The sequence below is a fragment of the Falco peregrinus genome, chromosome Z (assembly GCF_023634155.1).
Source record: "Falco peregrinus isolate bFalPer1 chromosome Z, bFalPer1.pri, whole genome shotgun sequence".
Taxonomy (NCBI): Eukaryota; Metazoa; Chordata; class Aves; order Falconiformes; family Falconidae; genus Falco; species Falco peregrinus.
Genome location: NC_073739.1, coordinates 34,946,360 through 34,964,279, shown reverse-complemented (window position 1 = coordinate 34,964,279; position 17,920 = coordinate 34,946,360). Strand labels below are relative to the sequence as shown.

General features: G+C 36.6%; 1 protein-coding gene across 1 annotated transcript in view; it reads left to right on the top strand.

The window, feature by feature from the left end:
* The window catches only part of FBN2 (fibrillin 2), a 178,840-nt gene that overhangs the window by 57,175 nt on the left and 103,745 nt on the right, over positions 1–17,920 (top strand). Inside the window, exons 8-11 of the mRNA XM_055791573.1 lie at positions 8,465–8,590; positions 10,602–10,754; positions 11,522–11,755; positions 12,621–12,758. Of these exons, the coding sequence (XP_055647548.1) occupies positions 8,465–8,590; positions 10,602–10,754; positions 11,522–11,755; positions 12,621–12,758 (651 nt within the window). The remainder of the gene's footprint in view (positions 1–8,464; positions 8,591–10,601; positions 10,755–11,521; positions 11,756–12,620; positions 12,759–17,920) is intronic.

Here is a 17,920-nt window from a genome sequence, read left to right as displayed (position 1 = left end):
GAGGACATCATGCTTACCAGCTTGTGGCCCTTTACTTGGCTTCTTCCTCCTCTCACCTATGTGAAAAGAGACCCAAAGGATGAAGCATCCCTTTCCATTCAGTGCTGACTGCAAAAACCCCAACTGCTGTTGAAATTGCCAGCTGCTTGATCACTGAATTTTAAAATTATAACTTCCTTTTTTTTTCTTTATTGAGCAGTAGTTGCAAGGGGTGCAGGGGCATTAGTAGTAGATAAATCATTACACAAAGTGTATGGTAATATATAGAAGATACGTGGTAATAATCCACCATTACTTGCTTTGTTCTGATAATAGACTCAAATCGTTTGGAAAGGTAAACTACATGCAATGTAGTTTATGACTACATTAATTTTTTATATAAAATTGTCTGGCACTACTGTCAGGTCAGACATGGTGCTGTACTGATACGGATATATAAATTGTACACCAGATCTAACTTGTATCCTACCAGCTCAGAGCACAGGCACAGTGAAGTTAGCTGCCTATACCCACCTGAAACCTGACACATACCTGACATGATTAGTTTTGTAGTATCTGAGTGCTGTTGTTAGCTTCTAAGCAATGTAATTCTGCAGTGGTTCCGCAACATTTAGGAAATGAGTAAGCATCTATTGTTTGCAGTTTTCTTTGTATAACTGGCTGGTTTTACTACTATTTTATGTTATGTGTGATACCTAACAATAAATACAGTTATGATTTTGAAAAATTCTGGCAGTACAGTTTATCTTTCAGTAGAATACAAGCTTAAGTTTACTGAGCATCGCAACATAAAGTACACAAAATTCAGAAACATTCTCTTGTAATTGTGCATTAAATATAAGCAACTAACAGGAAACAATTTGCAAATGTTGAACTGTGACTGTGATGCCTCACCAGAAAAAGTAGATTTGAAAATGCTAGAGCTATGATCAACTCATGATTTCAAAGCTGAAACAAAACCCGTTATAAATGCTAAAGAAACCTGTAGTGTATTTGATTGTGTAGGCAATGTAGAGATTTGAAGTGTATGCTTTGTTGTTACTTATCTTGCATTTGTGTTGTCGGCTGCAAGACATTTCATTGGAAGACTTTTATTCAGGTTGATACTCTGAATTACATCTGTTTACTTCAACAGGACCTTTTCAACTTGAGAGTGTTTAAAACTTTTTATAGTATTAAATGCAATGATTAATTTAATGTTAGAGAGTAACTTTAATGGTTTTTTGATTAATAGTTACTTATCCTTTTTTGTTAGAACTGCGCTTGTTTTTTTGATTCTTTCAATCATGGTGTATTTATTATTATTCTATGAGACTTGTACAGCCAGAGTAGTGCTTTTGTAGCCCAAGCCAGCTGTTGAGGTATTGGTCCTAAAAAAAGGCATTTCTACTGTGATAAATCTACCATCAGAGCAAAGACAGCATTTAGGTATCTGTTATGGCGGATTACTGTCTCAGTTCAATAAATGAAGCTCCTGTTGTGATGTCTGTAATCTGCCCATGGCAGTGCTCATGCTTTACTGCTGCTGCTAACTCGAGAAGAACTCTGTGTGAAGGAGACCTAATACCTCCTGTCAGGCAAGGATGCGGAAAATCCATCAAATAGATGTTTTCATAGAGATCCAAAAAATGCAGGTAATTTTTTAGACGTTGTGTTTCTGCCTGGCATCTGCACTTCAGCTTTGATGCCAAAAAGAGAACTTATTCAATGGTATGTTTCTTTCCTTCTGAAAACAGTAATTAAAGTATTCTTTGCATTCTGCTTTGTTAACCTATCTAAAGCTCTGCTTTGATTGTTAAAAATGTTATTCAACAGTTCTTCCTGATAGTATCCACAGGAAAACATGAATGTATTTTTAACATATATATGCTTAAAAGTCTGTGATGATTATGGTACTGTGCATAATAGAAATCAAACATCACCTGCAGTCTGAAATATTTGCTGTTATTTCATAGTTCAGTAATCAATGGTTTTTAATTTCCTGCTTTGTTGGCAGCCTACTGCAGAACAGGTCATACGCTCTGGCTTTGTTTCTTCTAAGCCCCTGCCACTTCTGATGTGGAGAAGTTAGGTACTAATTAGTCCCTGGTCAGAGCTACCCCACTAGCTTCCCTAGTCACATAATTCCCCACAGGGAATTATGAAAATAACAACCTGCAGTGCCCAGTTTTTCTGGGGAAAAACCCCAACATTATGAAACTGTTACTTGTCCATTTCCCCATGCTTCACAGAAGATAGTAATGCCAAAATTATACCAGCATACTGTGCTTACATTATTCCAAGAACAGAGCAGATAATGAAAGCCAAGCTATAGTTTTATTCAGGCTTTTTTTTTTTTTTCTATTTTTTTTGATTAATAAAGGCTTTGAGAGTTCATAATCTCTCAGTGTGAGATTTATAGGATAAAACTATAGCCAGTTTTTAAAACGGTTGCACTTTCAATTAGTGGAATTGGTCATGTGAGTGAAGTTACATCATTTATGTATATGGCTTGGGCCATTGAGAAGTATATAAGAAACTGGTCTCCTATGAGTTAGAGCCTGTACACAGAGAAATTATTGGCTAGCAACTGCCTTGTTTTAGTTAGGTTTTTTTATTTAAAACACTATATACAAGTGATGTGGTATGGAGTATTCTGCTTACTCCTTTCCCTTCTTTAAGTATGGAAAACCAGATAAAATATTATTTGCTGGCTACAAAGGACAAAATCCAAGTTGGAGTCAATAAGCAGACAAGGTTTCAGTGTTCAGAGGCAGGGGCTGGAATATTACACTGACTATTCAGACCTTCTTTATTTAACAGCAAGTCTTCTACTTAAGAGAGAGGGATTTGAGATCTCCTGCCACATTCATTGCCCTTAAATATCCAGATGTATTTTGTGGGTTAGGTTTTTTTCTCTTTTTGTTCCTCCTGGAAATAATAGCTATTGTTAGAATAAGTATGTTCATGTTAGACTTTTTGTGCCATAATGGATTTTGCTAGAACTACACTAAGCAATAAACATTGTTGTGCTGGGCTATTTGCTTGCATTGTATTCCCATGTTCCTTTCAGTAAAAAGGCATATATTCCTCTTACTGGATTTATTTTGAACCTGAGATTACAGTTTACTGACATTGACCTTTCAGAAACTAATGGCAGTTGTTTATCAGGAAAGAAGGTTTAAAGGATTTCCAAAGCACATAACAACTCTGTGTGTATGCCCTCATGTGTGGAAGTGTAACTAGGTAGCTTAGGCTATTTGAGAAAATATGACCTTTTAAATTAGTCTAGTTCAGGGTTACTAATTTTATTTATAAGGTTTTCTATATTCCTGATTTATAGACTTTCAACAGTAGTCAGGACAAATTCTTCCACTACTGGGCAAGTCATGGAAGTATTCAAGGAATGGGCACAGAGATAAAATAATTTGGAAAAGGCCATTACAGGGGTTGTATCAAATTCCAGGTATCTGGAGCATTAGTGATGTCTTAACTAAACAAAAGAAAACTCCAAACCCTTCTCTTCTTTGGCCTCAAAGTTTTGATCTACAATATATTGAGTTTTCATAGTCTTTTTAGAAATTAAATTCTGTTCATTTTTAGGATGTTATCCTCCAGAATTAACCTAACTATGGGTTGTTCAAAGTTGGATTGTACCTAAATAAACTCAGAGGAGGAATAAGCTTTTAGTTGTGCTTGCTGGTTTACTTAAGAGGTGGACTACTAGTTATTAGTACTTCAGGGATTTAATGTGTTCTACTTAAACTTCTCAAATTGAAGATACATGACTTGACTAAATGTAGTTAGCTATGACACTCTTTAGAGTCAAAGGTACTGTTGGAGGTGGGATGCCTCTGATGCTTTTCCAAAAAGGTATGTTGCTGTACTCTTGACATCAAAGGGCTAGGACTGCATGTCACAGGCTAACTAGGTTTTTTTGTTGTTTTGTTTGTTTTTTTCTTTTTTTTTTTTTTTTTTTTTTTTTTTTTTTTTTTTTTAATGTGCCATCACAATGCAAAGAACCTTTTAAAAGGAACAGTTTTATTTCTGGTTTTCTTGCTTTAATGTATAATTCCATTACATTGTGTGTTATTCAGATTTGATACTACCACGTATTACTATAGACTAAACTTGTTCTCAAGGAACCCTTTTTCAGAACGCAGCATTTGAGGGCCCCTTTTCTGGTACTTTTAATTCAGTTATTCATAAAATCCTGCTTACTGTGGCAGTAAAAGTCATGAATTCTGGATGACAGGTAGCCAGGCTGGGTGTTTTTGGCAGAAGCTCACCTATTAATGCTCACACCTGCAAAGTTTATGCCACACATTTAAATCGGTTCTCATATTGAGACTGTCTTTCTCGTCTTGTGTGCAATATTGCAACCACTCTTTTTCACCTTTAAGACAGCATCTCCGCTTACTATCTTTGGAGCATTTTCCCTGAGACTGTTAATTTATGTATTTTGGAGGGGGGAAGGGAGGAAATTGAGTAACTTTTTCAATCAGCCACCCTAAAAATAGTTCTTCCTGAGGTAAAGTCTCAGAATTTCCAGTCAAAGGTAACAGAGATCTTGTTGAAGGAATTGCACATGCAAAACCAGGGAGGGGGAAGGAGAAACAGAGATTTAGGTTAAAAAATAGTGACAAAATAATCCACTGACTTGGTACTGCTCCAGTAAGTAAGAAAATTATTCTTCCACAAGGGTTCTCCATATTAATTGGTCAAAAAAATGTATTTCTCTCCACATGGAGAAGACTGTGGAGTCTTCCTTCCATTCTGGTCACTGCCCAGGTTTCAGGAAGGTACTTCCTCCCATCCCAGCTCCCTGTCATTCTTGGACAAAAGCCCTAGACAGTGTTAAAATCCTGTGCTTGTAGGCAGGTGAGAAGGGTTGTCTATGTCCTGCAGCTTTGCAGAAGGGGCTAACTACTTCCTTCCTATGTCTTTCACTTGCCAGGCTACAAAGCCACCTACTCATTACCTCAAAAGGGCTTTGTACTGTATGACCCACTAGTTTGGAATTTGGTTTCCTTTGGTAGATCAGGTGTTATGTTATGCCTTTAAAGTAGCAGGTACATGTGCCAAACAATGAAAATTAAGGGAAAACTCTGAGTTTTCAAGTCCCTGCTGGTTTTAGTAGTCAGATTTTTATAGATTCATTTTTCTTGTGTTTGTTGGTGGTGTGATACCTTAGTTATCAAAAAAACCAAAAAAAATGGATGCCATGAAACATACCAAATTTAAGACCCAGTCTATGAGAGTGACTGAATGAAATAGATATTTTGAAAATGTGTGTTCCTGGCATAGGGATTGTTAAATTTAACTTGCTCATATATCACTGATGGTAGTTGCTACCAGCTTTGCGCCATCCCATTCATGTGTACATCATTTGTATCTTCAGACAGTATTTCCCTGCTGCTAAATTGTGATCACCATGCTGGTATTATCTTTATCAAAGTTTAAGTGCCTCTAAACTTTAGAATTTATTTTTAATTTATTGGAATTTATTTTTAGAACCACTAAAGCAGTGATGAAAAAGGGTAGTATTTTCCTTGAGATCGAAGGTGTACTTCAAGGGATGGTAAAATAAGGGAGTTTTCTTGCACAAGCATCCAGTGACCGCAATCACAAAGTTGTCACTTTCCAGAGAAAGTAAGTTCTTCCTGCAGAGTCCTCATTTTGACCCATTTTCTTGCCCCTCTGTCTGACCCGATGTTTCAGACTGTGTGTGTATACAGAAGACAGTATTAATGTTTAAAAGACTTATGTGTTGTGAAAGACCTGTACTGCATGAAACTTCTCAACAAGGCATGCAGCCGGTTCCAGTTCTGTTTTGATTTACACACATGGTTTCATTTCATTGGATTAAATCAGATGGTAAGCAGTTCACCACATTATATATATTGTTTTTAATATAGTAAATTAATGCAAGATTTCAGAGATTTCCTGGGGAATTATTTGGTTTTGATTTATACCATCATTTGGAATTCTGGAATCTCTTAAGTGGGTAACTATGAAGTCTTAAGTGAAAGCATTATTTCTTAGAAGTCTTGATTTAGGAAAAATGATGCTTTCTTTTGTACATATTTGAGTAGATGTCTAAAATGTAGGGAATAGTTGTCATCATTCTGTAACTGGTTTACTGTAAAATTTTAACTCTTTGGGTGCTCTGAAATGCTTAAATAACCCTATTAGAAAGACAAAATTTTCACTTCCCCTGATTCTGCTCCACAGTGTAAAAAAACCCAAAAGGCCATATATAGGCAAGTTAGGAAGTTTGAAGACAAATTACCTGTAAGATAATTTTTTTTTTCTACAGTGACACTTCAAACGACATGCCAGTGGGAGAGGGGGTGTTTTATTCATACCTTCACTTTATGTCGCGACGGAGGGAAGACACAGTCACTCAATATGAGTGATCAGCAGACTTCGTTTATTGTCTCTTACAGTCACCTTTTATGCCTTGTTATAATTAGCTCATACATATTACAAAAGTTAAGCTCATTATTGGTTAGTTGCCTAAATACCAAGCCCGCCCCTAGTTTCTCTTCTGTAGTTATCTGTTCCCACCTGCAACATTCTTTTCCCACCAAAATCTTCCTGTTATTGTGTAACAAGGACAGCCAAGGACAGTGTATTTTGCTTTACTTCAGATAAGCTGAGAGCGATGTGCATTTTTGTCCAGCCAGCTGGACTATGTCTGTGAGACCTTTTTCAGCTAGCCAGTTATCCACAACTTTACAAAGAACAGGTTTCATATTCTTCATGGCCTTGTAGCAGAACTTAATTTTCCTTTCAGTACTTGAATGTCCCACGTAGATTCATATCTAAAGGGAGTTCTTCATGTGTGGACCTTCCCATAGTGGGGAACTAACCTTTTTAATATAATTGCAGTGGGTGCCAGCAGTTTTGGCACTCTTCCTTTTCTTTGAGTTTTCAGTGTGAAGAATGTAGCAAGGGAGGGAGCAAAGTATTAATCACATAAAAGCCTCCCAAGAAATAACACCTGCTAAAGTTTATTTCTCAAGTAGTCATTCATCTCAAGAGAATTTCTAGAGTGACAGCTCCAAGGAAATGATAGGTCTGTGTAAAAGTGCAAGGAATGGTCTGTGGGGTGCTAAGGCTTTCTCACAAGGAAAGTGAAGAACTTCACAGTGTTATCACAAGATAACTTCTGTCATATGCTCTTTCTGATGCTTCTCCTGCATTATTTGACATGAGACAATCTGAGTTCAACAGTCTTGACTTTTTTGGTTTGGTTTTTGTTTCACAATATGAAAGCTAATTGAAATAAATACTGCATCCAGATTTTTACAAACAAGCTAAACCAAAGTCTTCTATGTAGAACTACCTTTGCTATCAAGGCATGCAAAACCTGTGGTATCACATAATTCCAACTGGAAAACATAACTCATCTCAAGCTAGTTAGAAAGTTGGCTCATGTGTCCCTGTGTTTTTTCAGAATGCCTCCCATGTTAAACCTGGGCCACAGTCCACATTCACTGAAAGCCACTTGAAAAGCTAATAGGCAGAGGTCAGTTAAAAGCAAAGTTAGGTTGTTAAAGTGACCCTAAAAATATTCCTTTGTCTGAAGATTGTCACGTTTGTAGAACAGAGCGGTTACTTGAAGTAGCTTGTTTGTATAAATGGTCATGACAGTTTTTACTCTCATGCTGTTCTTCCCACCTGTATTTCTTCCATTCCAGTTTGATCTGCTGTGCTTCACATCTCTAACAATATAGTCAGACTATTTCTTCCCATTGCTTCTTACTATCTCTGCTCCTCATTTTGCTTTCTCTTTCTGCTGGGACAGCACAGAGTGCTCTTAGTCCTGATGTCAAGTGCCCTAGCACTGTTACATACAGCAGCCAGTTCGTCAGCTTGATGGCATCTCACTTTGTATGTATTTACATACAAAATAGTTTCAGTGTTCAGATGAGACCACTGCGTTTAGTTAGCAGAAACTTTTGAATTGATTATAAATATCTGGGAAAAAAAAGGGAAAATAGAACATTTGGTTGCATTTGAAGAGCTCAGCCAAAATTCTTGCTTACAGTTGGAGTATTAGAAGGCCAGAAAGCAGTCAGATCTGATAAGCAATATTTCTGTGGTCACAGAGCCCAGACTTATCATGCTTGGCTGCTGTACCATCGTCCCTCCTTCAACTCAAAGCAGGATGTGTATTTTGGTATTGCATTATAGCTGTTCTGTGCTTCCTAGGGATGGCATTCAGTATGTATCATTTAGAGGAAATCCCAGACTGCTCTAATGTCCTATGCAACTTGAAGTGGTGCACGCCTTGAATGTATAAGGAAAGCCTCCTTTAGATGGCAAATAAAATTATTTGTAGTATGTAAACACCAGCAATATGTTATTCAATCTGAGCTGAATAACAGCTTCATTTCAGAAAAGCTCTTTCCCTCTTTTTAATGCAATACATTCGAGTACTCTGATAATTATCCTATGCCCTTTCCTTTTTGGATAGATATTGATGAATGCAGCATCATCCCAGGAATCTGTGAAGGTGGTGCATGCTCTAACACTGTAGGAAGCTATTTCTGCATCTGCCCACGGGGTTATGTCACATCCATGGATGGCTCCCGCTGTATTGGTAGGTATTCCACCCTGTAGGGTTTTAGAGCTCTCAGGATTATTAAGGGATTTTATATATAGCAGCAGCAGCATCTGTCCCAACCATCTAGTACTTCTCCCCTGCCCCAGGACCTCACTAAATGCTAACTCATCAGTATCTCTGATCCAGCTACTTAAAATTAATAACATGCTCTGATGATGATGATTGCCGTTGCAACCATGTTTATGTGGATAGTAGATCCCTCTGTGTCGACTGTATTATAGCCTGAGAACTCCTACCTGAGATCTGGATCTTCTTAGGAAAATATCAATTAATTCTCCCTGTTGTCTTGGCAAACATATGAAATGTTAATTATATTTCTTTGTCTAACCTGCATCTGATGAAACCAAAAGCTAAGCTCACTTTGGTTCTAAAGGAGCAAACATCTGTCCTTCCTTGATATTTCAAGTTACATAGGTTAATTTAACCTTTAGAGACCAATACAAGGCACATATATGAACTCAGAAGGTATTAAATAGTGTATGCCGAGGTGCCAGTAATTTGGCTGGAGCAGACGATAACCAAATATTAAATTTCAGTAGATTGCAGCTTTTACAGGACAATTTTTTTAAAACCTGTTTCTGTATTATGAAAAAGATGTATCTCATTTTTGCATGTGGTAAGTTCTTTCATGCAGCTGCATGTGTCAAATATGTGGTACAAACTATTCTGATAAATGAACTAAAAATACTGCATACCATGTGGAAAAACATTAACAATTGCTAATAATAGTGTCTTTTCTAGTTCTCATGTGGTTTATTTCAGACAGCGCAAAGCACTTTGTTCTCATGTTGGGAGAGGGACGGGAATTCTGAAGGGCTTCCTAAATTACAGATAAATTCTGTAAGCCAGAAGCAACACAAGACCTACAAGTGATTTCACATGGATAATTTTTCGCACAGTGTAGCCAGCTTTTGCCATACAGGTTCATTTGAGGAGTGCCAAACTTCAAGTATATTGCGCCTGGCCTCATGAATACTGAGAACCTGTGATTTCCAGTATGATCAAAATTTCTGTGCATTTTGGCATGTTTTACAATCTGGTTTCTAAAATCAGCCCCCAGAACCAATTGCACACAAATCACATGCCGTGGTCTGCTAAGGCAAGCCCTTATGTCACAGAACCTCCTTCCCTTAGATGAAAATGTGCCTGGAAGTTCTTGTGCTTTCAAATGTGTATGGTATTGGAGTATAATTTGTGTACTCTAGAAATATAATTTCACCTTTACTTAGAAGAAAAGTGAAGAATGTAATCTGTATTAATATAAATAATTTTGTTCCTCCCAGTTTAAGATAGAATACTCGCTTTAAACCAACATATCAGAATCGGCTCAGTTACTGTAATTGGTACTGTGTCTTTCAAAACTAATTAAGCTTTTCTCCTAGGCATCATTCAGGAATATGACAACAAAAGATACAGGATGTGTCCCTGAAGGAACTAAAATATAATAAACACTGATGTATTTATATTGAATAGTTTTTACATGGCACTGCTAAAAATACTGTTGTACATTCAGTCTGCTGAGCAGAGCAGCCTGGATAACATTTCTTCAGTCAGATGCATCTACACCAAGGAAAAATTCATTAAATGAATGTACTGATGTTGATGTTGTTACATGGAATGTCTTGATTTTTATATATTTGTATCTAGTTTCTATTTGTACTGCTTTGTATCTTTTGTGTCATCCATATTTCCCATTAGCTTGATCAGACTTTTAAGATTGTGTTTTGGATTAATGCAAGACTAGTGTTTATACAATCCTAGTGTCACGGAAATAATGTGATCCTGCAGTAAACCAAATGTGCAATGTGTTGGTACTTACCACCTGAGATAATTATTGGGGGTGTTTTGGGGTATTTGGGGGTTTAGTTTTGGGTTTTTCTTAATACAACTTTTTTATCATTTCAGTCCTTACATGAATTGAATAAGGGAAAGTAATCATGAGAGTTCATGTGACTAATTGTGGTTTTCTTTTTAAATTAACTACCAGATCAGAGGGCAAGTATGTGTTTCTCCAACATAGTGAATGGCCGCTGTGCACAGGAGCTTCCTGGTAGGTTCACCAAAAGGCAATGCTGCTGTGAGTCTGGCCGGTGCTGGGCCATCGGATCTGTTCCAGAGATGTGTCCTGTCAGAGGATCTGGTGAGTGGCTGGTTGGTTGGTTGGTTTGTTTTCTCCTTACTGTCCATTCTAGTTGGGATGGAGGTCACTGGAATATTTAAAACTAGTTTAAAATGTAGGCTAAATGGAAAAAGAAAGTCAGGAATTACATTATTATTCATTCTTGTGTTTTTAATACTGATGTTACCATCTGTGAACCATTTTTTTCTGGTCCATGATTGTTTGGGACTAGTTTCTTTAGCGTCCTTTTGTTGACTTTGGAAATAGTTCTTGGGAAATGGGAAAGATTTTGTGGTCAAGCTTGAAGAGGAAATGACTCTGAGGGTCCTTAGTTCATTTTGATTTAAAGGAACAGCTGCTCTCTTGTTCCATTAAATTTTGGGTTACTTTGAACTAGAAATGCATCAGTATTTCATTTTTTCTTTCAACTCTGCACATAGAATAATAGTCCACATCCCTAGTGAGATGTATTTACAGTTTATCTGTATCAAGATCTCTGACTGACAAGGGAGTTACAGTGCTGCTGGCAACACATCAACAAAAAGATTTCAACAAGTATTTTAAATTGCAATATTTCCTTTTATTATTTTTAGTGTCCTTCCTTAAATAACACCTGTCACAATCATGGGGTCTGCCTGAGATTAGGAGTAGGAGAGGGAACACATAACATCAAAGAAACAAGGAGTTGGTGTTCTGGTTTTTGTAGCATACAAAGATCTGTATCTTCCTTATAAGCTGACTCTGAGGGTTGATTTACTTCACGCTTCTCTGTGCATTGCTGTTAACAGATGAACACCGCAGACTCTGTGTGGATGGCGTTCCTGCTGGAGGTGGTTCCAGAGGTGGTGGGACAGGAGGAAACGGGTTCCTTCCCAGTGGCAATGGCAATGGCTATGGCCCAGGAGGTGCAGGAATCATTCCTATCCCTGGAAGCAATGGTTTCTCCCCAGGTGTAGGTGGAGCAGGGGTAGGGACAGGTGGTCAAAGCCCTGCTGGAAGTGGCCCAATAATTACAGGGCTAAGTACGTACGTGCATTGTTGTGGCTTGTTTCTTTCTTTTTCGTTTTCCTTTTTTTTTAATTTCTTCTATTGGTTTCCTTTTTTTCTGCATAATTTTTCGTCTGGAAATGGTACGGTGTTCTTAAGACACAAAAATGCCTTTGTATTCAAGCACATTTAAGAGACTTCAGTTGATACCTTAGGAAGTTCAGGAGTCCTGTTTTTAACAACAGTTCAGATGTAGAGATTTTGTTTTTCACTTCAGTTATAGAGTCCTTGAGCCTGTGCTGTCTGCTAATTGGTCTTGGTCAGCACTAATAAAACTCAGAATGTCTTTAAGTGTTTTCAAAACATCACCAAGGTTTAAAATAAACTTTTTCATTGTTCTTCCAAATGTAAAATATATCTGTTCTGCAGGAACACTGCCTTGACTGAAAGCTCAAGATGAGTAGTATTCAGAGGGAAGTCTCATATATGTGAAGTTGCTTATAATAAGTAAGCACATCTCTAGGATCAGAACCATAAAGTTAATAAAATGCAAGGAGTATTATTAAGACAGGTCACTAAAAATAGTAAATACATAGGAAGAGAGTGCTTCAACTTTCATCCGTATTGTGGTATATTCATGAGACCACTGACAATCTCATCAGGCTGTACATGTAAATGGCAAATCATAATTAGGGCTGTCTAATGTGGTTTTTGTTTCTGAGAGATACTTGTTTTTATTAGTTTACTGTCACATCAACAGGTACTACTTGGAAGAAATACTTGATTTGGTGAATATGTTTATGCACCTGATAACATACTTTCTGAAGCCAAGTATAATCTTCATATTTACATTTGTTTGAAAATACAAATATTTGTCTCATTTTCTGTTTTTTTTATTAGCAATACTCAACCAAACAATAGATGTCTGTAAGCACCATCCCAACCTTTGTTTAAATGGACGTTGTATACCAACCCTTTCGAGTTACCGATGTGAGTGCAACATGGGATATAAACAGGATGCAAATGGGGATTGTATTGGTATGTGCATATTTCTAAAATCCATTTTTCACTGTTAAAAAGCTATTTTTTTTTTACTTAAAATATTTTTTTTTTAAAAAAAGCATATTCTTTTCCCATCACACACTTATTAATCTTAAAAATATTGCTCTTGTGAAGGAGAGTGCAAAGACCATATTACTGAATTACTAGAATGGTTTAAAATCTTCCTGAGACATATCTGTTTCCTTAAAAAAGAAGAAATCTTTAATTGCAAAAAATGGTATTGAGTATTCCTATACTTGATGAGTATTGTACATTTTTACCTTCACATTCAGTAAAGTTCAGTTCTATGCTCTCTTGTGTGATGCTCACGTAGCTCCGTTTTTGTGACAGGAGTTAGTGTTAAGTTATGTTCAAGATAAAAGTAGAATTTATGTTTTACCTACTCATAAGGAAGATTCACAGTTTGAAAGATATCAAATAATTAAAAAATGCATTAATTAACTTTTTGTTTTATTTGCATTTTATATGAATATATTGAATGCTAACTTTTTAAAGCAATCTGAATTCGTGATTCTGCACTATATTCAGTTACTGTGGACTTCACTCTTGCAGTGTCAAAGGCTTATCGGGTATTTCAGGGAACAAAAAAATGTGGGTGTCCTTGTAGGGTAGTTGTGTGGAGAAGAATCCTGTATGCAGGATACAGCTTAGTAAATATATACGTTCCTAAACAGAAAATTCTGGTTATATTTCTGATTGAACGTTTGCTTCCTGATTCTTTATAAAGAGATTTGAGAACCATGAGTGAAAAATATTTTACAAGTGCTTGTTAGTCATAGGCTTTTTTCACTGAAGCTGTGCTTTCAGAATGAACTTTTAGCGTGCCTGTGGATTAGAGGAAAATATAGAAACAAAGTAACACAGAAAATTGCAACTATGTGAATCCTTCAGATGCAAGACTATGCAGTTTACAGTATGCAAGTGAGAACAGTATAGCCAGATTTTGTCGTACATGAGCAGAGTGGGTGTCAACCAGAAGCTGATGAGTACCAGGACCTGCCTTGAGTGTATATATAGATATACATATATATATCCCCGGAATAGTAATATGTGACAACTTTTCCTTTGATTTCCCCGTTTCTTACCATGTTTAACCTCTTTTCCTTTCACACATTGACTTGATATACTGCACCTGAAAGTTTGCAAAATCCCTTAGCTAGGCCATCTCTTTTACCAGAAGTGTCAGGTACAGCTACATCGTTCCTGACAACTGTTTGTACACTCTCTTCTTAAGAAATCTCAGTTGATGAAGATCCCACCACTTCCCCAGGCAGTTACAGTGCTCCAATAGTTGAACTTCCAGCAAGTTTTCAGAACATCTAATCAAATATAATCACTGTTTTGAAAAAAAAAAAAAAATTCTGCTCATTGTTTCTTGTCTTATCCACAGTATGTAAGAAAAGCAGCTCAGTACCTCTCTCTTTGCACTTTTGTGTACTTGAAGACTGCTGCAATTCTTCCAAGTTTTCCTCTATCATAGAGCAAGCCCAGCTTTTCCAGCTTTTTTTGTTTGGGTGAGAGTTTTATGTATCTCTGATCTCTGGCTGGGAAATTCAAGAGACTTAGTTTCCTGCTGCATCCCTGGGCCTTAGGAGCTATAAGTACATTGTAAGTGGGGAGTGGGAGTTTTACTATAAATCTGTCTTGCATGGCTCTTTTTTTCTTTATAGTGTATGGAGAGCCTTGGCACTTTTATTCACAGCACTAAATTTTGCGTTACTGAAATCAACAATATATTTAACTATGGTGAACCTTGACTCTTGAAGAACTGTCTTGAAATGTGCTGAGCATCTTCTGAAAGCTGGTGTATTGAACTAATATTTCTTGATAAAATCTAGTTCACAGCTTTTATTCATATTCTTTGTTACTTGGGGGGCAAGCTGAATATACCATTTGAAGCACACAGATGTTTATTATCTACTCGATAACACAGTGTATTTATTACATTTTTATTATTTTTGCTTTCTAAGTTCAAATGAAGGAATAAAGATGAGCAACGATAAAAATCTGAATATATGGTTGTTACAAAGCTAGCAACTGAAAAAAGTGAAAGGCCTTTCTAAACTGTCCTTTCTGAGGCAACCATCCTGTGTTTGAATAATTAAAATGCAGTGATAAATAACATCGTAGTAGAGCATGATTATGATAAATTCTTGCTCATGCTTATAAATAAATATTCTGCATGAAGAAATACACTGAAAAAGCACATCGCTGTAAAAAATGATCCTCTATATCATGGAAAGTCACAGTGTCAGTGGTTCCTAAAATAATTTCCTGTTAAGGAAAGACAAATTCGACTGAGCTATTTTGTCCTTCATATCAGCAGATAGCATAAAGGTGCTATGTGATTCAGCATCAGTTGACTATGTCATATGAGATTTGAATGCTGTTAAACTAACAAAGCTCTTTTTTTAATTTGTGAAGCATGAAAAATAAATGGCAACACCTAGGTAAAAATTAGTGTGGTTTGATACTATTACAAGCATTTAATTATAAATCAAATGCATATTGATAACATGGCATATGCAAGCTAAGAGCGTAGGAAAAAATGAGTTGTGGAAAACAAAATCAAACCAAAGCAAATCTTGATGCAAGTGGTAAAGTTAACTCTGAAATAAGAGGTCAGACTAGATACCAGGAATTAATAATACTAGGAAATTTTACATATTTAGATAAACTGAAGGCCTTACCAGGGCTTGGGTGACCTTTTAGACTTCTGCTTTTAGTGAACACCAGTTTCCGTAACACTGGCACAAAAGAAATGGTTCAGTGCCTTTGCTTCCCAGTCTAAATGGCCAGGTGCTAACTTTGTCTGAGTGGCTTTTGGGATTATTCCAGAACAGGATTTAAACTCTGTGGTTGAGCCTATTGTGAAATGCTTCATTTGCCCTCTCTTCGCGCACCATTATACTCAGGCTGCAACAGGTGAAGTTACATGGGTTTAATTTAAACTTTTTTTTTTCAGTTCTCATTTAAGAAATCATGCATGAAAAAATGAAGCAGGACAACCATCTGTGGCTTCAAAGGCCCATCAGATTTGCATGTCTGGGTTCTGAAATTGATTGACAGAAAGCTATGTGTTCTTAACAGCTGGCTGGCATTCTGTCTCTTTCTCTGCTGCAGGGTCACCATGTAAGCCACCAGCCTTGCTACTCACCTTTCAGCCTAGGCTTGTGATAATAGTGAAGCTTTATCTGGTTTTCAGTTTGAAGATAAAGTGCCTGGAAACTGTGAGAATAGATTGATAGATGCATTGAAAAATTAATATTGGTGACCTGGTTTAATTAAAACACACAGTTATGTGCCAGGAAAAAGTTTTACTCACTTAGCAAAATCAGTCCTGACTTCGTAATGCACACCTCAGCATGAAACAACAGTATGAAAACTGGAGCAATTTTGGATGCACTGGGTTCAAAACAAAAATTTCAGCTGTTTTAACAAAAGCAGAAGATGCTGTCCCAGCTACGGTAATGTCCTAGGTTGAAAGCAGGGGAAAAACCACCAATAATGGCTTCCAGCAAGTTTGTAATTTTTCTTTTTTCCCTGTATGAAACACATCAGTCGTTACTAATTATTTTAACTCTTCAGTGTTTTGCCTACTGCATAGCTGCTTCTATTCAGAAGACTTTTTATAAGATACAGTACTTTATGAATATCTATCTTAAATAACACAGCTTTGTTCCACTGTTATTTTCTAGTTCTGTTATAAAGAAGTAGCCTGAGTATCTCAAGTGCCACACTGAATTGGTGAATTATGAATGGTAGTTGCTATAAGTCACACAGAAAGTTGGCTTAGGAATGTAGGCAGGAACTTAACTGCATGGAATTTCTGTGTGTACTGATGCATGCTAGATGAAATTAAAGGCTTGCTTGAATCTAGCTTGGATAGTCCTCTCATTACTGAAAGAACAGTCTTGGGGTGCTGGGAACAGTTACATTTCATTGTATGGGGTGAGGTTAATGGTATATAAATGAACACTCTTTCCATACTGCTCTATCTATCTGGCTGCCTCCTACCCAAGCAATAAATTAAGAAGCCAGAAATCATTACATATTTTTGTATAGAGTTAAATAAAAGCCTTACTTAAAAAATATCCTGCCAAATAAAAAAATAAGGGCATTACATACTGCTGTCTGACCTAAACTTGTATTATGCTGCTCTCGTGGTGGAACATGCCTGATGGGTCAAGGACCATAAGTGTCCTAAGTGATCTGGCACTGAAGAGTCAGTTCTTTTTCCCAAACTGATAGACAGCTGTAATATTATTACCTTTCCTTATTTCATTCTGTTTATAAAGAGTATGGATAAAACTGTGGAGACTTTGAAAGTGGCAGCAAGCCTGTAGCTGTGCTGTGAAGAATTGTAGTTGTTTTGTGAATACAAATCTCCATATTTTAGATTTTGTAATATATCTTCAGACTTACTGCAGTAAGTCTTAAGGGGGCTTTGGAAGTTTCATACTGTGTCTAGTGAAATTCTCTCAAGTGTTAGAGGTAAAAACTGAAACGTGGAAATAAGTGGGATGCAAATGTTGAAAGAGAAATATTTGATATTGAAGAAGAGTGTACTAGGAGGTAGAATAAAAGAGTTAAATATCTCTGTCTCAGATGTTTCCTGTTTATACTGCTGGAATATGCATGCTTGCAATGCAAACTCAAAGCCAGAAACTTCTTTATATTAACATATATTTGCCATTTCCCTCTTTTTATCAAGAGCTTATAAAAATAAGAGCATCTTAAGATGCATATTTTATATGGAAATCATCTGATGCACATGGCTTTGGAAGGATTTTGTAAGCTTAAGTCAGCTATTTCATAGAGGAACACTTCATTCCTGCTGTACAATTTATAAATTAATTTACAGTGAGATCCATTTCTAGAATGAATATGTTTTCTTTAACAGATGCAGCAAGTTGAAGCCTGTAATGAAGTAAGTCATAAATGTCATTCTGTGTAGGAAAACTAAACAAAAATAGATGAGTGCCATATCTAGTTCCCTCTGTCCTCCCCTATACTAAAACAAGATAAATATACAGTAAAGTCATTTGAATTAAGACATTTGACAAAATATTCATGTGAAAATGTGATTTAGTGTTTAACATTTTGTTGGTAGCTGAGGACTTTGTTGTGAAGCAATT